This window comes from Patagioenas fasciata, chromosome 1 (assembly GCF_037038585.1).
Source record: "Patagioenas fasciata isolate bPatFas1 chromosome 1, bPatFas1.hap1, whole genome shotgun sequence".
NCBI lineage: Eukaryota > Metazoa > Chordata > Aves > Columbiformes > Columbidae > Patagioenas > Patagioenas fasciata.
Window position 1 is genome coordinate 173,280,638 of NC_092520.1, and position 27,866 is coordinate 173,308,503.

At 46.6% G+C, this 27,866-nt stretch overlaps 1 protein-coding gene across 1 annotated transcript; it reads left to right on the forward strand.

Moving 5' to 3' along the window:
- Window positions 1–11,751: 11,751 nt before the first annotated feature.
- On the forward strand, window positions 11,752–27,478 carry EMP1 (epithelial membrane protein 1). The gene is made up of 5 exons (XM_065829206.2): window positions 11,752–11,924; window positions 23,372–23,489; window positions 24,762–24,855; window positions 24,978–25,118; window positions 25,768–27,478. The coding sequence occupies exons 2-5, from the start codon at window positions 23,412–23,414 to the stop codon at window positions 25,929–25,931; spliced, it is 477 nt and encodes a 158-aa protein (XP_065685278.1). The 5' UTR covers window positions 11,752–11,924; window positions 23,372–23,411; the 3' UTR covers window positions 25,932–27,478.
- The last annotated feature ends 388 nt before the right edge of the window (window positions 27,479–27,866 follow it).

Here is a 27,866-nt window from a genome sequence, read left to right on the forward strand (position 1 = left end):
GGAAGTGACCCACAGAGACTGTTGAGTTCAACTCTTGTCCCTGCTTATGACAACCCCATATTTCACACCATGTGTCTGAGGATGTTGTCCAGTCTCTTCTTGAACACTGTCAGGCTCGGAGCCGTGACACCTCCCTGGGGAACCTGTTCCAGTGCTCCACCACCCTCTGGGTGAAGGACCTTTTCCTAATGTCCAGCCTAAACCTCCCCTGGCACATCTTCCTGACATTCCCTTGGGTCCTACTATTGGTCACTAAAGAGAAGAGTTCAGCACCTGTCCCTCCTCCTCCCCTTGTGAGGAAGCTGTAGCCTTGATGAGGTCTCCTCTTAGTCTCCTCTTCTCCAGGTTGAACAAACCAAGTGACTTTAGCTGCACCTCATATGGTATCCCCTCCAAATCCTTCACTAACTTTGTAGCCCTCCTCTGGACACTCTCCAGTAGCTTTGTATCTCTTTTATACTGTGGCTCCCAGAACTGCACCAAGTGCTCCAGATGAGGCCTCACCAGTGCAGAATAGAGCGGGACCTTTGAACTTCTGATGCAAAGGTAGCATCTGTGCTGCATAGATGTGCCCAATCCATTCATGCATAATTTTCTACAACGGTCTGTGGCAATGACTTCCATTATTCCTTGATGTCTACATGGAAAAATCCATAGCTTGTTTGTTTTAAACTTGTTGCCTAAACATTTTATCAGATGCCATTAGTTTTTGTGATATGGGACTGTAGGAATGCTAGCTGCCTGTTTACATTCTCTGTTCCATTTGTGATTCCCTTTCAAGCATCTCTTTTCCAAGATTAGCAGTATATGCTTGCCTAGAAACTGTCTCCTACTTCTGATCACTGTTGATGTCCTGTCTATTCTTACTAGTGTTTCTCTATGCTCTTCAAAGGAGTAACCAGAAGCACTCACAACTCTCAAACATTCAGTAGACCATGAAGTACACAGAGGGATAATTGTGTTCTTTGTTTCTTCTGTATTCATTCCTAACATTTCTATTTCGCTTTTTGACCTCTACAGAGCTTGAGAGAGTATTTTCAGGAGACTGCCTACAATGAATCCAAGATCTCATTTGCTGCTGGCAGCAGCTGACTTAGAGCCATTCAGTGTCTCTGTGCAGCCAGGCTGTTTTCTTCCTTGTGGAATTCCCTTGCATTTGTCGCCACTGAATTTCATCTGCTGGGGAGTGCCCACCTATTCAGTGCCAGGAGATTTTCTGCGACCCTTTGCAGTCAGCTTTAGATTGCCTCTCTGGAATAACTGTGGGCCACAAGTAAACTGTTAACTTGCTGTTGACGTTCCTCTCCAGATCACAAGTGAGCTGCATAGCACTAGTGTTAGCACAGAGCCCTGTGAGGTCCTTCTGATGAGCTCTTTGTGGAGACTGACCATTTGAAGTGCTCAGGCTGATGCTTGTTTTCTTACTTGTGGTACCAATTGCCAGAGCTCTCCACAGCCAGAGCTCACCTTTGAGTGTAGTCCAGCACACAGGACTGCCTGGCACCAGCCTTTTACAGATGCTGTGTGCTCAGACAGCAGGTATGTGAGGACACTCTCTGCGATAACTAGACCTAATTGCCTTAATGGCCTGGACCTTAAATCTAGCAAATACATGGATGGAACAAACGGGACACAGATGCTTGCTGGTTTCTGTGTTGCTGAGTTCCAGGAGATGTGAGGGCAGCATAGAGTCGCTGCATGGAAAAGCTTGGGGCTTTTCATATCTCTGGAAGATGCAGATCTGTACTATCCCCCTGCAACTTCTCCCCTCCCTTGACTTGAATGGTTTGTGATGTGCCTCTTCCCTTTCACTATGGCTGATGAAAGCAGCCTTGGACAAGTTTCCACCAACTGTGGACAAGCCCGCACATAAAAGGATCCTCTTTGAGCCAGCCATCAATAGTGGGATGGATCAGAAAACAAAGCAGTGGGCCAAAGGTGGGCACAGCACATTCTTCATGCTTCTCTGCCAAACCACATGCTCTCTGAGCCAGGATCACTTAGATGTTTGTCACCCTCATATCCTCTTCTGAAACACCCCAGCTCCTCCACATCCATCCCTCAGACTGCCCCAGCTGGGATTCTGACCTGCAAAATGTCTCATCTGCTCCTGAATTTGCAGCTGTAAATAACCTCATGGTCATGCGGCCCATGGTTTCAGGTGCCACACTGTCTCCAAGGTGAGAGGGGCCACTTTGGGGGAAAGCAAATAGGAAAGTATCCCAGGCATGAAAATGCTTCTGTGGTTCTTGAGACAGGAATTTCTCTCACACCCATCCCCTCCCCTCTATTCCTCCCCACCGCTTAGCGCAGCTGAAACCCAGCAGCAGCATCAGCGGGCAAGTTTAGTCACTCCACCACCTGGGTATCAGTTACACCTACAGGTGGAAACCAAGCAATCAAAAACAAGATGTCAACTTTGCCAGAGGATTCTCCCCAGCTCCCAGTTTGGGCCCAGTGCCAGTCCCTGTTACATTTCAGCATCCCAGCTCTTCCCATGATAGTGTGTCGGGTGTTTATTGAGGCAGAGGCATTTCACTTCACATGTCTCTAGCCTTCATGGAAGGCAGAGAAATTCCAGAGCTGCTTTCCTAGGCAGCACTGAGCAACCCAACACCACTGACAGCCAGGACAGGCAGAAAACAACAGCTTCTTTGTGTCTGGGTCAAACCCTCCCATTACTTGTTTCTGCCTGCTGACATTTCCCTAGATGGCAAAAGGATTTTTTAAAATTATAGTGACAAGGTGGCCTTTCTTGTATTAAGAACTCAGCTTTACAAATAACACGTGGTACCCAGCGAGGCACTGGCTGAGCAGCAGCCTGCCTTCAAAGCCTGCTCTCCTGGGAGGAGAAACCCCCACAGAACTCCTGTGACTCAGTGCCTCTCAGCTCAGTGACTCTTTCCAGGCATTTTGGGAGGGACACAGTGGGTACTCAGAGACCCGCACAGGCGAGCAGCATCAGCATCTGCTGGGATAGACTCAGCTGCCAGCAGTGCAGGGAGTGGGACAACCAGCAACTGCAGCTTGTGTGAGTATTGGATGGGATCGATTTCCAGCAAAGAGGAAGGCTGGGAATTCATGTCTCCAACACACCCATGTATCCTGCTTCTCTACAAGGGAACAGCAGGGACAGCAGTAAAACCCTTCTAAGAGACAGACATGTAGGACAACTACCAAAGACTTTGCATCTTCCTTTTTCATTGCTGTGTCTGCTCTGTTTTCACTCTGCAATCACTTATTTTGGTAGCTGCAATATGCAGAGGTCTCTGTAAACTTTCAGAGCTCCTTGGTCCATGGCGTGGACATCACCTCTACACTGACCCATGAAAGTGACACTGCTGGACTGGAACCAGCGGTTCCAGTTAAGGGAGTGGAGCATCTCCCTTATGGGGAAAGGCTGAGGGAGCTGGGTCTCTTTAGCTTGGAGAAGAGGAGACTGAGGGGTGACCTCATTAATGTTTACAGATATATAAAGGGTGAGTGTCATGAGGATGGAGCCAGGCTCTTCTCAGTGACAACCAATGACAGGACAAGGGGTAATGGGTTCAAACTGGAACACAAAAGGTTCCACTTAAATCTGAAAAGAAGCTGCTTCTCAGTGAGGGTGCCAGAGCACTGGAACAGGCTGCCCAGGGAGGTTGTGGAATCTCCTACTCTGGAGACATTCAAAACCTGCCTGGATGCCTTCCTGTGTAACCTCATCTAGGTGTTCCTGCTCCAGCAGCGGAATTGGACTAGAGGATCTTTCAAGGTCCCTTCCAATCCCTAACATTCTGTGATTCTGTGAAGAAATGGATGGAAAGCAGCACAATGAACCTCCACAAGCAGCAGCGCAGCTCACAAGCATTCACTGCCTGATCAGAGCTGGTCTGCCCAGCCACACCACTTCTTCTAAGTCACATGAAGGCCATCCTTACCATGAAACTTGGAGGGATCAAAGGAGATCAGTATCTCCCTTCTCCTCCATCCTGACCACTTTTCTTATACAGAAAAGGACTCTACAGCCAGCCAGATCGAGCTGCTGGTGATGCTTGCTGGGAGTAGCTGTTTTGCAAGTGGTCTGTGAGGCAGAATGGCCTCCTTCCCCATCACCTGTGGAAAATATCACCAGTTTAAGGAGTATAAACAGCTATAAGGTACCTGAGTTACAACTGAAGTACCACAAGGGGGTCATAACACATGGCTCACTGCCTATTTAGCCACAATAATAGAAATCAGATGTTGAAGTGACCTGTCACCTTCCCTGCACATTGCTCGCCCCAACACATGCACAGCAGCACTGTAAAGAGGACCCAACACTCAGAAAGCTTTTGCCCTCTTCTTCTGGAAATGATGAAGATGATAGTGCCCCTCACTCCTCTGTGTTTCACCCTGAACCTGTACGCATATCATTCATACAAAACCTGGTCACTGCCAAGCTATTGTTAGAGGTTATTCAGTATGTGCCTTGTTTTACTCAGTTTCACCCTGTAGTCCAATTTTGATCAGTATTATAAAGTAGATCCACACTTTTGCATATCACAGAAGATGTAACATTTGTTCTCAGCAAGGTAGTGCTTACAGCTTTGGGGTTACCCTTAAGCTTCAGACCAAACTTCAAAAATCCTCTCAAATAACCACATCCTCCTCAGCATTCCTTCAGTCCACTTCTACGTGTCCATATTCTTCACCTGGGAGCATTCTCTACCAGTCTGCTGTGTTCTTTGCTTCAATTCATTCATTCTCATTTTTTTGTCTGGTTGATCATGTATGCCCAGATACCTCTCAAATTCAAGCAATCTTTTTATGTCATTGAGTCGTTTTTCTGATTTTCATTCCACACCCACAAAGCATCACCCTTCACAAACACACTTGAAGTCAAAACTCCTGGACTTTCTCTTCTCTGTGCTATCTAATCACCCTAAGAGCCAGGCAATGTGGTGAATGCTCCTTTTCTCCTCCTCTTTGTCTAGTTCATGTCTTCCTCCACGCTCCCAGCACAGAGCTGCACAGGGACATGATGTCTCTGACTTTGGCTAGTATTAAGGTACCACAGACCAGCCAAGAAATTCCCCAATCCCACAGCACTGCTGGAACTACACTAGAGCAATCTCCTGACACAGAATTTGAGGTGAATTCTCTCAGCAATGAGAACTTTCAGTTTTCACTGACATTACCACTGATCGGTCCTCTTCAAGGGTAAAGTATGTCTCTGAAATTCGTGGGTGCAAGATGGACATCAGCATCTGAAGAGCTGTGAATGACATTGGCTGCCTCCTCCCCCATTAAGTGCTGTATCACGTTGCAAACTCTTCTCCAGCTCTGTCTGCTGTCTCTGTTAAGTCACTTCCAGCTTTATTTCTCTTGCAAGTTCCAAAGACTCCCGCCCTCTGAATAGCTAACTTTGGGTTTATTTTCCCCCAGATAATAGGTATGCATTTTTCCAGTTTGAATCTTGTGTTATTAGTTCCTTTCCATATCCTGCCTCAAACACAAGGGAGCCACGAAAGTGGTGACTGTATATTACAAAAGGAGAAGGAATGGAGTAATGAAATTTGTTGTGTTTGTGAATGCATAAGGCACAGAAAGGGAGTGTGTGTGTACAAGAGGAAGAAAAGCATAATTTTTGTTCCCTCTCAAAAAATCAGTGTACAACTGGCAAGAAACAGGGTAGCGGGTAGCAGGTAGCAAGTACAGAGAAAGAGCTTAGTTCAATGCTCAGTGTCTGTGCTGAGGTAATTCTCTCTTTACCACTAGTTTCTTGACATCGTGGCACTGCTTCAATCCCTAATTCAAAATCAGAAAGACAGCCATGAAGTTGATGCAAGTTGTTCCAGTTCAGCACTGCTGCAAATAAACCCAGCAGCTGGCACATAGCGTGACACGTGTAGATGTTTCCTCTTTCAGAAGGGAACCATGCCTCTGTAGTCACAGAAATCGTTTCCTTCTTTGTCAGGGAATGAAAAAGCAAACCTAGAGATCCTCCCCTCCCTTCTGCCATGCAACAGCATCAGGAGGGAGAGGACCTCCCAGCCTCCTGTCAGCCCTCAACACTTTGCTCAGGGAATTGGAATTCGGAGGCGCTTTCATCACTGGTATTCATCCCCCTCTGCCCTGCTCTGCCCTGTCAATGCCCAGCCTGTCTTTCCATCTCAGCTACACTGCCCTGTTTTCCTTCTCCTCCCTCTTCACTACACACTGAGCTTGGTGCTTTTCCCCTCCCACTAACCCTTCCCCTCCCACTAACCCTTCCCCTCACTGGGAGACCCATACAGATACCGCTGCGCTCCCTTGCAAGCTTCTCTGGGCTTTTCTTGGCTTTTCCTTCAGTTTAGTTGAGTAAGTGATCTGCCTGCTTGGTTTGTTCAAATCCAGGTCCCTTGCAGTCTCTGCCATTTATCTTCCTGGCAAGATATTGCAAAGAGTGAGAAGCAAGTACAGTTAGCCTTCACGCACCCTCCAAGACCTTATCTCTGAATGCAGAGGGAGAACCTACAGCTTTCTCAGGACACCAACATCTGCTCTAAGGAGAAAGTCCAGCAAACCTTGAGTAGAGCTAACATGTGCAAACAGCCCATGGGAGCAGCAGGTAAACAGAAGGATGTCCCATTATCAAACCTCAACCACAGCACAAATGGCACTTGCCCTTGCCTTGGTCTCCTAGCAAAGGTCCATGTCTACAGCCAATGACACAGCTGCAGTCCAGGACGCAGGACGGTCATGCAGCTAATTCCCTTGGTCAGCACTAAATGAAAGAACAATAAGGCACCGTCAACTCGTGCCATTTCTTGGTGCTTGCAGGATTTTTTTTTTTTCTCCACTAACATGGTAAAACCTGTTGGTGAAGCAATGAGTAGTGTGTACTGCACAATACAGCAGCCACAGAAACAGAAGTAGGAATGAGCCAGGAGCAGGAGAAAGCAATAAATAAAACCAGAATGGATGAGAGAGGCCTTCATATGCAGTGGAGAATACCACCAGCCACTCTCTCTTTGATGTGGAATGGGAGAGGCTCTTGGGGAAAGTGACAGCTCAGGTGGGTCTGCCAGGGCAGAGGTAACATTTGCACATTACAAGAAAATGTCTTCAACTGGGCTGTTTCCAGTAGAAAAAGAGATTGAGGTAGAGGTTAAAGTAAGGGAAAATGAGACAAGAAGTGCAGTTCTCCCAGTCTCATAAAAGCAAGGGAAGATGTCCTCATTTCAGATGGCTTTCATTTCGCTACACCTTCTTTTGCTCCAGAGCATGGATGAAGGTTATGTTTTCCCAGGTTCAGGTCTCTTTTCCCAGCACCAGCCAGCTCATGCTGCCTCTTCCAGGTGTTCAGCACCTCAGCCTGAGGACCATCAACAGCATCTAGGACAGCAAGGTACTTCTGGGCTAACTGCTGCTCTGAGAACTAGTCCAAACCTCTCAGCCAGTTACGAATAGATTGTCACTTACCCCATCTGGCTGAATCTCCAAATCTGCTGCAAAGACCACAATGTGAATGTCAGTACTCTAAGGTAGTGTGAGATGTCAGTTCACCCACTACACAGGGGAATCCTAATCCATCCTCATCTCCCTTTTCAATGTAAGAATGAAAGGTATGATCCTTTGCACACAGTAGGACAAAACTAAATTGTAATCACTACGCAAATTATGGTAGGAATGGTCTCCTTATCTCACGCTCATATTAAATTTTATTCCTGTTTAAGAAACAAGGGAAGCTTTGGGGCTTCCCAGATGTGGTAGACGTGATGCAGGAATGCGTTCTGGCATAGACCCCACTCATAATGCTCAAGTCCTGGAGAGAATTATTGCAATTCTTGTCTGTTAAAGCTTTGTGACACACCATTCCTACACAAATACTGTAAAACACAGGGCATTTTCAACTCTGTACCTATCACTCACTTTCAAAAGTATGTCAGTCTCTCAGTCCTTAGTGAATTTGGAAAAAACGTTTTGGTAGGTTTTTTTGTTCATACAATTTACCAAAGTACTTGGTCCTGAGAATATTCCTGCCATCTAATAAAACAGAACAAAACAACCAAACAAACATAAAAAACAGACTGCACAGAGGAAGAGTTACATCTGTTTAGTGTTGACTGCAATCCACCCTTTTCTTGTGCCGCTGAGCTTGTAAAGTCAGCTTCCCTAAGCTGGAAGTTTAGTGGTCCTTAGGGGGACAGGAACATGACAACATACATTAGAGAAATGACCCAAACCATAAAGGTGTGACTTCCAATATCTGCTTCCTCAGAACTGAGCAAAGCTATAAATAAGGGAAACATCGCCCTCTCCTCCCTAGTAGATGAATGCTTCCATTTGAAGCCCTGCAGGGTCATGCGTGACAAATGCAGTTTATCATATCGCTCTGAGATATATCATATGTCTCTTTAAATTACTGTATCACATGGATAACCCCAGGAAACATATACAAACAAATCAGTTATACCACTACAGAGCAGTATGAAACTTGTTGGTTTCTATTTTTTTAAACCCACACAGTAGCTCAGGCTCAACCCTGCCTTCTCCATGTCATGACAAGCGGAGAAATAGCAAACAGTATGGAGTATATCACTTCTACTTGTCCTGCAACCAGCCAGCAGGATTTTGCACAGAGTAAATAGCACATGTAAGAGAGAGGAAAGGGTTTACGTATCTTTAGGTGGAAAGACACAGTGTTCAGACCAGGGGGCTTAATATGCAATGTGTGTCTGCATATAGTTATCCAGACAAGCATGTCCAAATAGCATATGTTTAATTCCTGTTGCATTTGTACTTGAAAGCATCCAAGAGAGCATGGGAACTAAGCTACAGATGTATCCCAAGCATAGATTCTGGCATCTGAAGGAAGTGTAGGGAGACCATGGCCTACTTCCCTTGGCACCTCCATCTTTAGAAAGGATCAGTCTGGATGCTTCCAGCTGGGCATGACCATGCCTCTCCCTCCCCTAACTCTACACTTCATCTCCCATTCCTCATTATCTGTTCCTCCTTTGATCTGAGTTTGCAAAAAGCTCAATGTTTGTCTCATATAATATCACTGCGGATGCTTATCTTGTTACACCAAGGACTAATGTTCATACACAGTAATGATGTCCACGAATGTGTGGGGCATGGCAAAACAAGCAGACAGAGCAGCTGCAAACTTCTTGTTTGGGAAGAGCTTCAGCAAAGGCATGGCACTCATGGGAAAGCTTCACCCTCTCATGGCCTGTGGAAATGCCAATCCAGATTCCCACATCTTAAATTCTTATGGCTTTGACCTGACCACCTCCTATTAGTTGGCTGTAGGCACTCAGAAAATGCCTGTGAAATGAGTGATGCTTAAGTCAAGGGACACCATGGATTATGGTGTGTGGATCTTAGGCAATTCAGCCTTAGTGTGTCAAACTGGCAGCACGTTTTAGGCTTTTGATCCCATTATGAGACTTCTCACGTCATGGGTTTTCTATTGCAACCTGCCTTGTGAAAACCACACACCCTAAAGGGAGAAGTTGCCAGAAGCACACAGAAAGACCAGCCTCTTCTCTGGATGGGTGGATAGGGCCGGTTCTCTGTCATACAAACATTCTGTGAAATGCTTATTGAGCTGATGCTTCATCCACAGACAAACAGCCACACAGAAAACACAACAAATATTATCAATTTGAAATGTTCTGCTACCTTCACCTTTTGGTAGGAAATTCTCACACTTCTACCATGTCTCCCTGTTCAGATGCAAAGTGAAAATATCCCAAAGAGCTGCCAATCTGCTCAGTGGAAGCTGAGCTCTTCCTGACCTCATTGTACTCTGACATTAGGGGGGTACCCTCACTTGCTTAAACCATCATCTTGTCCATGTGCAGCATTACTCCCAAACAGGAGCAGCAATCTGCACCTTCGTTTGCCTGACACTCGCTCTTACCCCCTCTCACACCTGGCTTGACAGGTACAGCAACAAAAATGAAGCCAACGGCTGGCAGGGTACCAGTGCTCCTCCAGGGCCACAGTCACAGCCCATGTGGCCTGTCCAATTACTTTTCTTTGCTGGCTGGACACCAGACTTTCCAGATGGAGAGTTAGGAAGCAATGCTCCTGTGGGCAAGCTGCTGCTGACGCTGCAGAACCCCGCTGCCTCCCCACGAAGCGTCAGATGTTGGCCATCGCCTGACACAGCCTCCCAGGCCAGAGAGCAGTTTGTACAAAATGAGTTTGCTCTCTCTGGACAAACAATGCTTTGCCAGGCATGGGTCACTTCATACCCAATTACTTAGGGGTCTCCACTGTTGTTGCCACATGTGAGTGTGTTTTAGATGCAGGTGTTTTGGCTGCTTGGTCTCAGATAAGCAATTCTGTGAGTGCACAGGCAGCTGTTCTTTGGCAGGTGGTTAGTCACTCATTAATAGATCTGAGGCAGAGGATGCCTCACCACAGCTGAACTCTGGTCTACAAAATCTGCTTTGGGACCATGCACTCCAGTATTTTGTGTGGAGCTGAGCATCCCTCGCTTCAATAAACTCTGCTGGGGGAAGAGGGAAGGGCATCGGACAGTGCAGCTCAATGCAAATGCCAGCTCCTTCCACAGGGTAAGCATATGTATTTTCCTTTCCCTCGATCTTGTATTCATGTATATCACTAAGAAGCACATTCTAGCCCATAGGTTTTAAACATAGTTAGGCTTATTCCCCTGAGGTTGTCTGGGCATGATGTTTTTGCCCACCATATGTGTCATCTTTGATGCTGTTTTATCCATAGCTATGTTTTTAAGCAGGTTGCTATAGTCTAAAATTAGACCACACACATATCAATGACAGAAGAGAGAAAAAATAATCTGAAAGACAGCAAGGTCTTCTAATCTGTGTAGATTTCAAAGAGCACCAGCTTTCTCTTTCAAATAAAGGCAATCTAGTGCCCTTCTCACTAAAGTGGGTAAGGCCTTTACCAGGTATTTTATCACTATCTGCTTATGTCTTTCTGGGCCCCGGCAAAGGTAGGCTTGATTCCTTGCAGTAGCAGATCACCAACTATCACATTTTAACCCAGATGCTTTCTGACAAACTACTTCTCCCTTCATCCATATCTCAAGCACATCCTCACTCAGTCTTGACTGTAGCATCCATGAGACAACTACATCAGTCAATTCTCTGCAATGTAAAGGATCTATTTTTAGAGGTCTTCGAGATGACAAGAAATGCTGACCTCAGAAAACTGTGAATTACAAATTCCTCAATCCATCTTCCTTGCCTGCTCTGCTTCTGTGGAAGCAAACCACTGCCATCTGGCCAACTTGCTCCAAAGTCACCACCAGGCCAGAGCTGTGTTTTGAGCATCTCTGCTCCTTGATATATTCCCAAAAGTCTTGTGCATGCCAGCCCCACAGGTCAGATTTGCATTCGCCTGTGTCCCCAACCTCGGTGACTTCTGTCTGTGCAGCACGGGGAGGGGAAGCAGTGACTCACCCAGCATCACAATGCCCCCTGCCAACCAGTTGTTTGTTTGTTTGAGTATTGTTGAAGTCCCGTTGCCACATTTGTAACTATACATTTTTTTTATGATAACCAGAAGTTCAGTTTTATAAACAGATGCTGTTGTGAGCCTCTATTACTCAGCTGGATGAGCGTCAGTCGTTTTTCCAGGCTGTGGTCTCTGTACTGCACACTGAGTCAGACACAGCCCTACACAGATTTCTTTGAATCGCTGGTTTCCTCCCAGAGACTCTTGACTCCCTGCCAACAAAGCAGGGCGTAACTCATTTTTCCCCCCCCCCCTTCTCCCTCTCTTTTAAAGGCAGACTGATTCATAGTAACTCCTGTTAAAACAGAGTGGAAAGACAACACCCTCCCGCACCACTGGAGGAAACTTAAACCAGCAGCAGGTCACTCCCCTTCACTCCAGCTCCGCGCTCCAGGACATTAGCGCAGCAGCCCAGCACACTCCTGCTCCCACAGGTACCGGCACCAGCCCCAGCCTTCACGGTAAGAGCTGCTCTCGAAAATCCTCAGCAACTTTTCTCGCTTGCTGCTAGCTGCTTCCCTCACCCAGCAGCTCCAGCCTGCTTTTCTCCTTTGTTTTGCCACTTCTCTTCACCTTGGCACACAAGCTGCCTATGGGATGCACCTTAAACTTTCAGCTTTTGCTTTGAAGTCCAGCTGCATTGCGGGGCAAAGCAACACTGCAAGATGCCCTGGTTGCAACTGTAGGGTGATGGCAGCAGCAATGATATTTTTGCCTCCAGGGCATGTGCACCCACAGTGCAGACACAGGGTGCCCAACCTGGGCCAGCCCTGGCATAGAAGCTGCCACATGCTTTTAAAGCAGTATTGTTTACAAATGTGGGGAAATGCCTGCTTGAATTTAGGGCTGCTGGTTCAGCATTTCTGGCTCTCGCTCACACTTTGCTGTGTCTCTCCCCTCCATCAGTAGTTTGCCAAACTTTAATTTAAAACAGGAACAATCATTCCAAGTGAAGTCAGAGAGGTCCCAAAGGTGCAGACTTTGGGGTACAATGGAGAGGAGGTCTCTTTTTGGTTCTCGGCTTCTGAGACAGAAACCAAGCCCCGTTTCTTAAGAAAAGCCAGGCGATGGGTAGAAATGCATGCTACACCTTCTTGGCAGTGCAGACCCTGGAGTGGGGAGTGCTGAGAGGCGAGGTGAGGGAGCAGGTGGAATTGCTAAAAGCACCACGGGTTACCTGGTGGGGTGTGGTGGTGGGAGGTGCTGATGGGAAGTGTAGGGTTGCAGAGACTGGCAATTTTCCTTATTCACCTGCCTTTTTCCACGCAACCACCCCTTCCCTCCCTCCTCTTCTTCACCAGTTCTCTCACTTCATCTGTCTGCTATGGTTTGTATCCGGCAGTCAAAACTAGTTTTGAGGTCTGAGAAAGGGAGTGCAGCAAAGCTAGTTTGTTGGCACTAGCTTTTGGTTTCTGTTGCAGGAACCCAGCCTGCGCCTGCACAGTTTCATGGGTCTGAAGGAGAGCGAAACAGTATTTAGCCCAGTCTGGCTGGGAATGGCTGAGGCTCAGGCTAGTGCTGTGGACAGTTACTTTATGAATGGCTTAGAAGCTGACCTGACCTTAACCCTGTGGCAGAAGGATGGATTTTGTGAATTTTGATGTGCTCCCTGGCCATATTTCTTGCAGCTCAGTGGTGCAGGGGTGCCTCCCACCTGAGAAACAGATGTGCTTGAGTGGTAGAGAAGCTGACTGAGGCAGCGAGCATTTCCAAGGCAGTCAGCAATCAATCTGGGTAGAAAGCATTTTCAGAAGTTGTCATTTACCACGATTAGCAAAGAAATTGGTTTGCAAAATAAAAAGGAAAAAAAAAAGTTGTAGGCACAGAGCAACTTTCACTCAAAAGCTTTGAATTCTTCAAGGCACCTCAGAGAGCAGCTTTGCTCAGGACCTGCCCACTTGACATTTCTGGACAGAGTGGGATTCTTTTCTGAGCAAACACACAAAAGGGAGCTGGGCATGAAGAGTGTGAAATCATGGAGCCCATTAGTTACTGTTCCTATGATAACAAGTCTGTAAATCAGCCAAATGCCTCCACCCAGCCCACCTCATACAGCCGCCAAACCTGGGGCTTATGTACGCTGAGAGAGTGCAGGCTTAAAGGCAGCTTATTTCTATTTGCTCCCTTGGGGATCACATTGGAAAAGGATCAATACTTAAGTATTTTACTATCAATGCAGTGCCTGGAAGCACACCCTGAAAGGCAGCTTATTCATGCGAGACACAGCACACCCACCTAAGGAGTTCCTCCCAGGAGGCTTCCGAGGAAGCTCCCTCCGCTGTGACTAACCATTCAGACACGTGGCACGCAGTCTGAGCCATTCATCCAGGCTGCCCTCATGTGAGAGGGAGCTGGGCATCTCCACCAGGCACGTGCCATCCGGAGGCAGATATCTGAGAGAGAGGCAGTCGAGCCACTTGGGATCTTGTGGAGAAACACCCAGTTTTGGAGTGGGTGCCTCAGAGCTGCAGGGTTGCTAGTGCTCCGCAGTAGCCTGCTGAGGACAGAGAGCCCTGAGCTTGGAAAACCGGCCCTGCTGGCCTACCCAGTGGTCTGTGAATTTTGCAGTGTGTGAGCAATGCAAGTGCGTGCAGGAATTACTGTTTGGTGGCCTGGGGTGGAGCAGAGGTGGTATTTTGAGACGGTTCTGGGAGATTTGCTGCTGATAACAGCCAGTGTTTGGTTTTGTGTTGCATTTTTTTTTTTGGTAAAAGACCCACCTCGGGGCCTTGTTTATAATGAGATAGGGCCGATTTGCTGCAAGCACGATTCCTTCTCTCTATTTATCACCCTCCCAGCTGCAATGCTGGCACATGACACTCAGCCTGAGACTGCTTGAGTTTCCTCTGAGAAAAAGCAGGAGGGGTGGTGGGGTACACGCTGCTTCCTTAGCCCTGCCCACTCCAACAGGGCTTCACAGGCCACGTCAACCCCACACAGTGCCTGCGACTCTTTTCCACTTGCTCACCCCCCCCAGTTCCTGCTGGCTGCTGGAGGGGTGCTCTCTTCACCGAGTGCTACACCCAGTGGTGAAGGGGGAGGCACCTGATGCCAGGCTGGGATTTGCCCTTGGATACTCAAGTGCCTGACAAGGCAAGAAATAGCATCACTACACCCCTTCAATCTCAATGGGCTCCTGTGTATGTACCCTTCAATAAGGAGGTGACAGCACTGTCACCCAACACAACACAGGGCAGGCTTGCAGGGCATGGCACTCCTAAATTTTTTCTTTCCTCCTGTCCTCCTGAAAAGAAAGTAATGAAAAAGGGCTAAAAGATGAGATTTCTTTACCCTTCCTTCAAGGCAGGGAAAAGAGACACAGAGGTGCTTTTTTACACCACCAAAAGTGAGGGCAAATAAGGGGATGTCCTGTCTCCCTGCCTGAAGATGGATGCTTAATACTTAATGGGTCTTTTCTGCTGAGGCAAAGCAACATGCACAGAAAAGGAGGCTCTTCTCCATGGCTCTGCTCTTTTGACAGCCCCTGCCAAGACTGGTAACTAACTGGTGGCCACAGTGCTGTGACACTGGCCTTGAAGAAACATGCTGAAGCACCAGCTGAAATGTGACTGTACAGTTCCCCTGTCAGAGCCAGTCCACATTGAGTCATCCCACAATAGGACACAGGGTCCAGCAGCAGGTGCCCTTATCAACTGCTCAGGGAGAAATTTAGAGTGACTCCTTTCCTAAACTGCTTTCTGCTGTTTTACCGCATGGAGAGCACCAAAGCAGCATGTCTGGGGGCTGCAATCTGGAGCATGATTTCTTCAAACCCCACTGGGAGAATTTTGGAAAGTATCTCCTGTGTTAGAATAGCTGGACAATGAACAAAGGAAACCCTAGCCAAATTTGCAACTCCACACACCCTCCTCCTTCTGAACTGTTTGCAGCAGGGAAGAGAGTACATGGAAGCTGCTCTCTGAGTAAGACAAAACAAAGCCGATGCCTTGTCATGGTAGAGAGGGACAGGTCAGGTCAACTCAGCTCCAGAACACATGTTCCCCAAGGGAGTGACTCGTTCACAAAGCTCATAATTAAGAACTATCCCTTTTCCCCTATGAAAATCAGTCTGCACGGCAGACATGGGGAGACACCCATTATGACAGCCCAAGGACAGGTCCAGGACTAGGCCATCCCCTGCCATGCAGTGAAACACAATGAACTATGAGCACTGAAGTGGCTGACGGCAGGTGAGAGGTGACTCATGCCAGACTTTTAGCTCTTGCAATGTGGGGCCACCTGGCAATGTTTGGTTTAGAGGAAGTCTGTGGTGAGGGCCTTTGCCGTCCTTTTGCCCTCACAGGGCAGAGTCTGCTCAAGGAGGGGAGTTGTAAAAGCAGTTGCCATGACTGGGTCCAGCATCCACATTCTTCTAATTCGTGAGTGACATCTCTGCTACTTAAAGGCCCCAGTAAGCCTCTGGGAAGGACAGTGAGAGCCATGGGAGCAAGAGGGGAGCGCTGCAAAGTGCTCAGGGGGAGCGGGCCAGTTAGGGCATTGCTGAAGACCAACTCCAGGAATGTGGACCACTGCTGAAGTAAAGCTGGGCTCTGAGACTGACACAGCTGCTGGTCATGCCTGTTCAGGCAGCTAAGCCACCCTGCCTGCTAGATGGCCTCCAGCAGCTGCAGCCAGGCCAGCATGGTGTGCACTGGCAAGGGCAGTTCCTGATGCCTTGTGGAAAACCATTTCCACATGTAACGTGAGCTGGAATGATCCTTAGCCCATACTAATCACAGGTGTAAGAAGCCCTCTCAAAGCCAGATGGGGCATTTTACCTCACAACCACCTTTACCCCACACAGAGCACCAACCAACTCCAGGCTGTGCAACATCCTCTTGCTTCTGCTTTATACTTATGTTCCTGCTCCCCCCAGTCCATCACTCAAGCACTGTGGGTTGAAAGAAAGAGCTGTCTCACAATTTTGCGATTTAATTCTGCACAGTCTTTTCTAAGCTGGCCTGCAGGAACAAGGACATCCTGGAGGCAGACTGACCCAAAAAGCTGCGATTCATGCCTAAGTTGCATTGACCTCATAGGCTATAATGTCGTGTTCAGAGGTTTTGCAGTCTTGAGAGAGATGGATGCTACAGTGTATGTAAATCAAAGAATTGTAGTTTTAATTTAAAAATGCGGACAAAATTACAGCTGATGTGGGCTCCACAGACATACCGCCTCTATCTAAAGGTTGTTGCAAGGAGGAAAAGTAGAAAGTCCCACCAAAAAAAAAAAAAATCTGTGCACTTTTGCTCACAGGACCCTGTAACTTTAACTTTCCCGTCAGAGCTGTCAGATAGTTTCTCCCACGTGGGCACTGTCAGTGTCATAGTCGCACAGACAGACACATGCACACACATAAGAAAACCATGCATAAGCATGCAGGCAGACAGACACATACACACGGTTCAGCGCTGCTCACAGGGAAACCACAGATGCACACTCCCATTTAGGGAGGGAGCCGTGCAGAGCTGCAGATGCACAGTCCTACACATACCACATCACCGCCCAGACTGTCAGCCCTCCGTCCCACAAACGTTTCTCATATATGTCGGCATCTTATCTGAACCCCTGCAAGTCCCAGCAACTCCTATGTCTAATTCACCCACTCAGGGACCATTCAAGGCATAACGGGTGAGGGTGCTCCCCATCACACCTCCAAACATGCAGAGGATCTCTTGTGTGCTTCCATTAGCTCTGAGGTACCCTTGCCCACCCCATCAGTCCCAGCCCTTCCTTGGTGTGTCTAATGCGAGGAGTGACAGTGTTTTCCTCCAGAAGCGGCTGCTGGCTGTTTGCCAGGCCCCAAGCAGCTATCTCTTCCCCTTCCTACTACCAAGTGAGCTTTGGAGTTTCAGTTGATGTTGTCACGTGGCTGGGTGCTCAAGGGTGGTTTCTTCTGGAGAAAATGCCAATTTCTTACTGTCTATCCTAGGAGCTGTAATAATTCCTCCACTCCTAGATGAATCACAAGCATGAGAACTGGAAAACCCTTGCATGTCATCATTTGTGACTTCCCCTTGCATCTCTCAGTGAGTGAAGGTTCATTACTAAGGGTAGATTGTAAAGGACTGTATCTGGTCCCACAATAAATTATTTACGTGATGGGGCTTTCCAGTTCCCCTGTGAAGGCAATTTCCCTGATCCCTTGGAGACCATACTACCAGGAAACATTTCCCAAGAACCGGATGAAATCTTCCACTTACATAAAGCTTATTGTCAGTTGTAGCTCCTCAGGCTGCTCTACGATTTCATAGAATTATAGAATAGTTTGGGCTGGGAGGGACCCTCAAAGATCATATAGTCCTGCAATGAGCAGGGACATCTTCAACTAGATCGAGTTGCTCAGAGCCCCGTCCAGCCTGGCCTTGAATGTCTCCAGGGATGGGATATCTACCACCTCTCTGGGCAACCTGTTACAGTATTTTACCACCCTCACTGTAAAAACTTTAATTTGCTACTTTTTCAGCCTTGCTGTACCCTTTGTGGTCACCACAGCCACCACCTATGCATGCACAAAATCTTCTCACTGCCATAAACCAGAGGCTCCAAAGGTCTCCGTGTGCCCACGCACACCTCCTGCCCAACCCTTTTCCCACACATGTGAAATCTCTTCCCAGAGGCACCAGCCTACTCATCCACATGTCTATAAAAAGCATCTGACTTGCAAATTGAGTCAAGCCAGTCTACCAAGACCAGGTTGCCAACAGCAGTGCTGGCGTACAGTGGTTTATAAAAGTCTGGAGTCAGCAAGGACTCTGGATTCAGCTGAATCTCAAGCAAGAAACAGAGCAAAGGGTGAAAGCAAAAAGATCCTCCCCTGTCATTGCTTAAAGTTGTCATTAGTTTTCTAGTAACAATGTGGTAGGTCCAAAGTCACCATGCCACCAGAATAGCACAGAGATCTTCACATCTTTGGATCCTGCCAAATGACCCTGGGCATGATGAGCACTTCTGCCCATATCACACACAATGACAAGACATGCAGTTGTAGCAGGGCTAAGATACAGTCGGTGCCCCAGCTCAGTCAAAAAAAGGCAGATCTACAAATTTTTCAGAAGGTTTCGTCCCACTCTGGGGTTTATCTTACTGGCAGTACCATGGCAGCGTTATGGCAGCATTGCTATTTGTAGGTTGGCTATGTACTGAGGAATGTACCAGTGATGGAGGTGGCAGTTTGTAACTGTTTCAAACAATATAAAACACATTTTATTTTCTGTCCCATCCTCTCCAATTTTCTCCTTTCTCTCCAAGTGGCCTTGGCCCTGATTTGAACCACCAGTATTCCTGGTCTGGCTCTGTGCCACCTCAGACAATGTCCAGGTTCATGTGCTTTCTCTGTATATTGGAACTCCTACTGCCACCATCAGAGACAGCATACTGGCTGGGACAGACCACTGGTCTGATTTACTACTGCATTCCTTATACTCTGTGGCGGCAGTTGCAGAAGGCAGAATTTCTTTCATTTCAGTTGCTTTCAATCTGTGGAAATTTTTGTTGACATTCTGGCCAAAAGCATTTGCTTTTTTTCCCAAAATGCCATCTTTCTCGTGTGGAAAAATTGAATATATCAAGCCCAAGGGACCTGAGCTGAAAACCTGAGTTTAGAGGACCCAAGAGGTCACCATGGTGCTCACAGTGTGATGTGGGTGTCTTCTGCTCCCCAGACACTATAGGCTGCTATAGACTATTGACTGAGTTCTCCCTTCAGCCAGCATCTCTCACAGTACACCGTACCCACTCGTCCTGGGAGAGGCCATCCCAAGCAGGCACTCTCCAGAGAGGAGAGTGCGAATGGAAGTCAGATGAGCTACATCCTTTAGTAGTACTCCAGATCTGAAATATTTCAGATTTAGTTGAGAGTGCTTTGATTTTTCACCCCAGACAACCCGATCGTTCCTGCAGAAACATCCTGTACACCTCCCCTCTGCCCCTTTCACTGCAGTGCACTTTCTGCCAGAAGCAAAGGACCACTACCTAATCTGGCTTACCTTCTTGAGGAATGCACTCCCTATATTTGAGGAACTGTACTGTTGGCCTTTGCTGTAACTTTAAGTGGCACTTTGCATTCCATCTTGATGCTTTGCTAAGCAGCAAACCAAGGGCAAGGACTCACTTCTCCAGATTGCCCTCCAGATAGAAGGATCCAAAACACTTAAGTAGACAGAGGTGCGATATGGGTGGCTACACTTTGTCTGCATGAGAAGACTGTGTCTTAGGTTTTAATGGGTAGTGCTTGCCTGCTTGAACTTGAACTAGCGTGCAGCAGAGCTGTGTGTTGTTCCCCAGTATGGATACTCCTGCATGGCCAGAGAAATAGTCTCTACACAGATAAGAGTCTTTCATGCTTATCTGTAGGCCTTTTTTTGTGCTTAAGGCTGCTGTGGTAATTGTTGTTACTGTTGGTGTGGCTTGTTATTTCTCTTCATTCATCATCCCAGGAAAATTCATTCTGCTGTCATAAGTGAAAGATCTTCTTTTGACTCACACACGCTGTTCAGCAGGTGCATGACCTTCTTCCCCACCAGCTTGTCCTACTTCAATAGTAATTTACTTTTATGTCTCAACCCTGTTTTTGTTGGCTTAACTGGGGTCTCTTTGGGAAGACATACCAGGAGGCTCCAGGCAGGATTGACAACATGGTTCCTTGACTGGTTCTTCAGAAGAAGTCGTAAAACTGACAGTGTGTCCTGAACAGCAGCAGGGTTAAATAATTGTGGTTTTGAGAGATCTGGGGTGAGTCAGTGGAAAAAACTGGCAGCTCTAGGAAGCCTAAGACTGAGTCACAGCCCAAGAAATACCTAAGGAGCTCCAAATCCAGCTGCAGTTTAGATAGGCGAATGGAATAAAAGGCATTTGCATTCAATGGTGTCTTATTGCTCCAGCAATGTGACCCCACCCTGTAGCAGAGAAAGATGTCTCACATTTAGCAAATGGAAAGAGTGTCCTGTCAGTCAGTAACGGTCTGCCAGTTCCTCTGTCTACTGTGAGGAAAAGTCTGTGCTGTACTGTCAGAGATGACTATTTTAATGCCATTAGTTCACCCACTGCTCCTTTGGGTTTGTTCTCTACTGTTTCATTTAAAAGGCAGGGAGACATGAAGGAAGGGGAAAGTGAATGGAGAGGGAGGCTTGTGCTTTAGCTTAAAAAGAATCAAAACTAAGCTGTGAGCCCATATCCCTGGAGGAGTTTGCATTTGATAACGTGTGTATCCAGGGAGAGGTGCTGACGTTCTCAGGAAGTTTGTGCACTGAAAGCACCTGAACTAACAGTGCTCTCAAGCAGTGCGAGAACAGGGCAGAAAATGCAAAGGGAATAAAGGATTTGGTTTTATTCTTAGCCTATTGGTCAAAGTTCTGGGTGGTGTTTTGGGTTTTATTTTTTACATTGAAAAGTAACATTTATCTCTCATTTTTATTTCTGAATGCAAACATAAAGTGCATTTAAAAAGACTGTTCTTGTGCTTTAGGTGTCATGAAAGGAGGTTTTTATTCTTTCAGGTACAGGGCTTGTTTGAAGGTCCTCAAAATTAAATGATGAAAAACTTGCTGTATTCATTTTTAAAGAGACCATGGAAAAATACGTCCATCTAAGAAAGAAAAAAGTTTAGCCACTGTTCAGTAAAGGCAAATTTCATAGCAGGCAAACTTGCCACAATTTGGTGTATGCATACCAATACACTGTGGTGGCAAGAGCACTCATTACAGTTTGTGTAAGAACTAAGGTAATCAGGAAAAAGGATGACAAGTACTCAAAGGGATGGAAAGATTTGCCTCAAAGGCTGTATTCAAGGCACCTCCTGCAGATACATAACTTAGTTATGGCAACAGCGGTAGTTTCTCAGCTCAAAGTACAGTGGTAATATCCATACCATTTGCCATCCAGCATTTTGAAACCCTCGTTCCTTTTGCAGTCAGTGGAAAGAAGGGGTTTAATGCTCAGGTCTGGTGTGTTCATGGGTAGCCCACATGTATTGCGAATGGGTATTTTAGCAATGCTGAACTCAGAAATGACTGTCACTGAAATCAGAGGGGAACTTCCAAGAAGGCTATAATTTCTACAAGTTTGTCACTAAGGGAGGTGCTGTGACAAAAGAGAGCACAGTGACCAGGCCATCCAGGCAAATCAAGCCCTAGAGCATGAGTAGTTTGCTAGGATATCCCAAAGCAGACAAGCAAGCCCAGCCCACGTTCAGCAAGTCAAGGCTAAACAACTCCAGAGAGTTCCCCCAGATGAAGGAAACCTCACAGCTGACAAATTCTTGATGAGGATATGGGACCAGTCACCAAACCTAATCTGTCCTTCTAAGGAGTTGCCTCGTTTGGGTGGGAGGAGTGACCTAACAGAGCTGGTTCCTTGAGATCTTGAACTCAAAGAATTCCTCCTCATCACCAGCTAATGCTGAACTGGATAAAGAGCCACTGATGGAGAAGGCTGCCTGCCCACTGTGGTTTGGGAAATGGTATCCAAAGCAGTGCAAGGAATAGCTGCAGCACTTTACAGGAATACACTCCCACACGTGGCCACAATGAGATGGAAAGACAGAAGTGGAACAGGTGGAGTCACTGAGTAAAAAAAAAAACAACAGCCACCACTTTTATGGGACTTTACAAAGCCTTTTGTTACATTCTGAGTGAAAGACATCATAAAGTAAAAATTGTATTGTTCCATGACAATGTTACCACACCCTGTACAAATGGTGACAGCATATTAAACCTTACCTGAGTCACCTGGACCAAAATAAATTGACAGTCAACATTAATCAAATTCTTTATACTGCTCCTTAGCACCATTTCAGTACCAGCACTACCAAGAGAAAGAGCAACACAGGCCTGTGAAACTTCTAGGAAGCAGTTTGTCACTGATCCCAGGGTGGACCAAATGAACTCTTCTGCCTAATTTCTATAGCCATATTGACCTGTTACTAATAAATTCCTGAAAGGAAGGGAAATACGCCCGCTGGTTTTGTGTGAATTGCCTGCACTCTGTCTCACAGCTTAGATTTGTTTCTTGTATTCCACGTTTTCAGGAAAGAAGTCAGCAGCCTTGATGAACAGTGGCATGAAAGCTATCTAAAGCACATTCTCCTTCCAAAAGCCTTGCCTTTCCAATCAGGTGTTCATGAATGACAAGGAATCTTACAAAACGTAAAAGCTTGCAGAGTACAGAGCCAAAAAGTAACCCCTAAACCCCCAAATAATTTGCATTATAAGAGAATGTTATTGCAGCAGTAAACTGATCTACATGCTTTTGAGTTTTAAAAGGGAAGCAGGAGGTTTTCATTGCAAACACAAGCATCTTCCTCTGCCTCAGAACACCCCACTGATGTTTCTGTTGTGGTTCTCCTCTTCACCTAATGGAGCAGGCCGTTGAGTAGAGGTGGTCTCCTAGTCTGCTCTCCACCGTTTGGCACCTGGTGCACTCAGGAACACACAGTCCACTCCACACCACTTGCCTATGTCCCAGAGCAGCTGGAGGAGGCTGTGCCATGAGAGGAAAAGGGAGAACAGGAAGAGAAAGTTTTTCCTGACCTCTGTGAGTCCTGTGGGCAAAAACTCCTCTTCCTGGAGTGTAGGCCTGGAGTATGTCATTTGTCCTTTACATAACCACACACCCATTTAAGCAATCTGTGTATATAGTCAGGCTATTTTTAAAAGGCCCCCAAGCTGACTACCCCTGCTCTACATCTCCTCCCAAACAGGTTCCTTTACTCCAGGCTTTCTTTAACCTCTTGAGCAACTCCCTTGCAGATTTTGACAAAGGTTTTAGCCATGTCTTTTTGTGACTACATGGTTCCAGAATGGATTTAAGATCAATCTGTTTTCTCACATGTAAATAAAGATTGTAGTAACGTTATTCTTTGATTTAGCCCTTCTCTTCACCTCCTCCATCCGTTCTTGTTCCCCTCCAGAGCTCTCTGTATTGGTGACACCACCTAGAAGGGACCCAAGATGTTGGTGCTACTGGCTGGTATCTTTGTGTTTCACATTGCCACCGTCATCATGCTCTTCGTCTCCACCATTTCCAATGTAAGTAGAGACCACCCTGGATTAAACATGGCTATTGCCTTCCGCAGCAGTAGCCAGCCCTTCATATGGCTGGCAGAGGGACCCACAGGCGGCTGCTCAGATTTGTAGGTGAGGGACACCTGCTTCAGCTTATGGCAACAAAGCTGGTGAATGGTCTAGACAAAAAGTTTTATGAGGAGCAGCTGAGGGAACTGGGGCTGTTTAGCCTGGAGAAAAGGAGGCTGAGGGGAGACCTTATTGCTGTCTACAGCTACCTGAAAGGAGGTTGTAGCGTGAAGGATATTGGTCTCGTCTCCCAGGTAGCAAGTGATGAGAGGAAATGGCCTCACGTAAAATTTCTTCATTGAGAGGGGTTGTCAAGCACTGGAACAGGCTGCCCAGGGAAGTGGGTGAGTCAGCAACCCTGGAGGTTTTTAAAAGATGTGTAGATTAGGTTCTTAGGGACATGGTTTAATGCCAGTGTTAGTTTAAGGGTTGGAGGGTCTCTTCCAACCAAAATGATTCTATGAATCTATGATTCTGTGAAGCTGGGATGGGTGTGCCCAAGCAGCACAAAGTCAGCTGGGGTGGTACAGGAGACAACCTCCACTTGCTGCCCCTGACTCTCATATCCCAGAGCCAGCAGCATCTCAACACTTCATCCAAGAGAGGGCAAGGAGGAGTAGGGGAGATCAGCAGATGACAGCTCTGCAGTGGTATTTATCATCCCATCTGGCAGCCAGGCTGTTGCACAACTGGACGCTCCCCCATGCCTGTTTTGACGGCAACCCTCTGCTGCCGGGGCTCGGGGTGCTGCCACAAGCACCGCTCCCAGCGCTGCCCAAATGGAAAGCCCAAGCCAGGAGGGTGGGGGCTCTGGGGGCAGCCGCCCCTTCCCCGGTGCCGGGGAAACCCGGAGTGAGGCTGCCCCCTGGCGGTTCGGTGGGGGCGGCGCGGCCGGGGCGCTCCCCGCTGGGGCGGATTTTGGGAACTTCATCTCACCCTCAGGCTGCCTTGCAGAGGGAGAGGGAGGGGATGCTCAGAGCGGTGTCCCTTCTCCCCGACCATGGGAACAGGTTTCCCCGGTGTTTTGGCTGGACTGAACGCCTCCTGGATTTAGAAGTCCATGTCATCTCCCATCTGCTCCAGCTGTTCAGCTGCTGCCCACATATGCTGATGTGTTCAGCTGTCTCCTGGCACTTGGGTGACTGTTGCTCCTGCTATGGTTTAGTCCGCCAACAGGCCAGAAGAGTATCCCCCCACTGGTGACATGACTGTTTCATCCTGTTTTAGGTTTGGATGGTGAGTTCTAATGGCACATCATGGGGACTCTGGCTACAGTGCAACCAGAACTGCTCACAGATGGCAGTCGAGTCTGGTGTTGAGGGTAAGTTACATCTGCATTTTCATGGTGCTGATGAATTGCAGGACATTTATGCATGATACCAAGGTTGAGTCCTGACCTTTCTCAAATCAATTGTGTGTGTGTGTGTGCGTGTGTGTTCACAGGTTCCCTCAAAGCTGCACAAGCTTTTATGATCCTCTCAATCATTTTCTCCGTCATCGCACTTGTTATATTCATTGCCCAGCTGTTCACCCTGGAGAAAGGCAAACGTTTCTACATCACTGGCGCCATCATGCTGGTTTGCTGTAAGTATGCACACCTTGCCGTGCTTCTGTGTGTGCCCCACTGCCTCTGCAAGCGCAAGCACAAGCAACCACACGTGTCTGCCACACACAGCCATCAGGGAAGGTTGTCAGCCAGCTAAAAATTTCTTGTGGCTCAGGTTTTTTTATAAAACAAAACACTGAGGAAATGAAAGGTCAGTTTGTTGGGGTTTTTGTTTTGGTTTATTTGTTTGTTTTAGACTTGTTTTTGTTTTTTACTGTCTGTAATTAAAATATTTCCAGATTTCCATTCGAAAACTTTAGTGGGTTTTGCAAAATACCTTTGAAAGACAGCAAAAAATATTCGGGTATTTTGGAGAGCACAGGAATAAACAGAGGGCTGCTGCTCATGGGATTCAACATGTAGCACCAAACTTTCTGCAGATCTTATTACTGATTTCCTCCTAACAGAGGTTTATCCCCCATGGCATGCACTAAACAAGCCCCAATTGTCTTATGACACCACATCTGCAAGAGAAATCCTCCATAAATAAGCCTAGTGGGCAGCAGCCACTCTCTCATATGGTACAAAATATTCATTATGATCTCGGGAGACCATGACAGTTCAGAAATCTTGAAGCAATGTTTCTGTGCATTTTCCAACTCTCTTTTTCCCCCTTCCTTCCCACAGGGTTGTGCATTCTGATTGGAGTCTCCATTTACACAGCTCAGTTCACAAGCGCGACGGCTGAGTTACCAAATCCTCACCATGGCTACTGCTTCATATTGGCCTGGATCTGCTTTTGCTTTAGTTTTGTCATTGGCATACTCTACCTTGTTCTTAGGAAAAAATAAGGCTGATTCAAGTCTAGGGGAGAGGGTTGGCTACTGGGAATGGGGAAGAATTGCTCTGCTGAGAGAACTGTTGGGCTAATAGAAAAAGATGGAAACAGCCACCATCATCACCACTGCCACCACCACAGAAAAATCACTAACAAAGCTATAATCCTCATAAACTCCTTCACCAAAGACAGGGAGAAACACCTCCACCTGATTTAGCACTCCTGGGGCTGTTGCACTAGAAATCTGCAGGTGACCCAGACAGCTGTTCTCCTTTTTGCAAAGTTGTGTCGTACCTGCACAAACCTTGAAGTTCAGCAGTGATGATTGAAGGGCACCACAAAAAGAAAACAAGGGCTACATCTTTTTCCCTTCCTAGAGCCCTTCTTACTTACCTTTCGGTGTGCCTTGCGGGTTGGGCAATAAGGCTTATGACCCTTTTTTCTCCATTGAAATAAATGGGATGGGCCTTTTGTTACATTTATATACGTATATATATATGCATATATGTGAAAGTTAAAGATATTAAATTGAGAAGCAACACAACAGAAATCAGATTAAATTAATATTAAAAATGTCTACAGAAACAAGGTAGCAATTTTTTTTGCTGCTCTGCTTACTATTTGACATTCCCATGGTTGAATCAGATTCAGGTAGCAAGGGCAAATATAGAGGTGTGGATGATGGAGAGAGAGAGAGAGGAGGCTTTGAGGGTAAAAATACACAAGGGTTCCTAGTTACAGAGGATGCAGTTGCTCAATGATGCACACATGGGGAGGGAGTCATTTGGGTGTGTGTTCTGTTCAGCTCCAGAACATGGTAACAGCACTGCAACATCACAGATCTTTACTGAGACAAGCCCTTATCTGTAGGCAGTGGTTTTTTTCTTCCCACATTGTCACCCAGGACATGGTATTAATTGAGACACTCACCTTGTGACACAGCTCATCTCAAAGGCTGACGATAGTGGTTAGCAGAGGAAATGTGTTCCCTAATGAGAGATTAGCAGAAATGAGACAGGGCTTGTGAGTACTGCTCATTGCTGTACAACCTTTGGCCAGTCACTTAATCTGGTGCTTATGCATCTGCCAAATTTTTCCATAAAACTATACCTACCTCCCAGGGTTGCTGAGAGATTTTGAGTCCACTCTGTAATATAGGTCCCCATGTGAAAGGCTGGCACAGGAAAGTAAAGGCATTGGTACTGCTGCAACCCACAAACTTCTTTCAGTTCGAAGTATCTCAGACACAAGTGGTGTTTATAATGAACAACAGGTCAAAACTTCCTGTGACTCCATCTACAACTAAAAAGCCGAAGAGTACAAAAAAACCATGCAGGTGCAGATTGTGCATGGATGCTATTTATCTCTCTCTCTCTCTCTCTTTCTCTCTGTTACATTTTCTTCTTATGTAGACTTTATCAGTTTGGTGGATATATTCTAGTACTGTATGTTGCTGTTTCGTTAACAAAGGTTATTTCATATAGTCATTGTAAATATTTTGAAATGCATATTTTTAACTTTAAGGGTATAAAAATAAAATCTGATTCCCTTTATTATAAAGAGTTTTTCTTTGGTGGTCTTTTCATTAGTATTTCAGATTTTTGTTAACAGAAGAATTTGCTGTTCCCACTGAATCAAAGCTCACTCCTTTAAGATGAGGCAGAACTACCATGTTGTCTTGCTTGTCAGTATATGAGATTTCCCATTTTTGGGGGGAGGAGGAAGCAGAAAAACTTTTGAAGTTCCTGTTTCAAGTTCTCTGCAAGCTCAGGCAGATACTGTGAGCAATGGTAACACTCAGTCCTAGAGCTTTGCTTCGCACCCAGGAGAGCTGGAAATGTACTTTCACAGTCTAGCAGAATCTCATCTCTGTGGAAGCTGCTGCCTAAGATGCTGCAGGATTTATTATGTCTTAGACCAACACTCAGCACAAGTGAGAAAAATCACC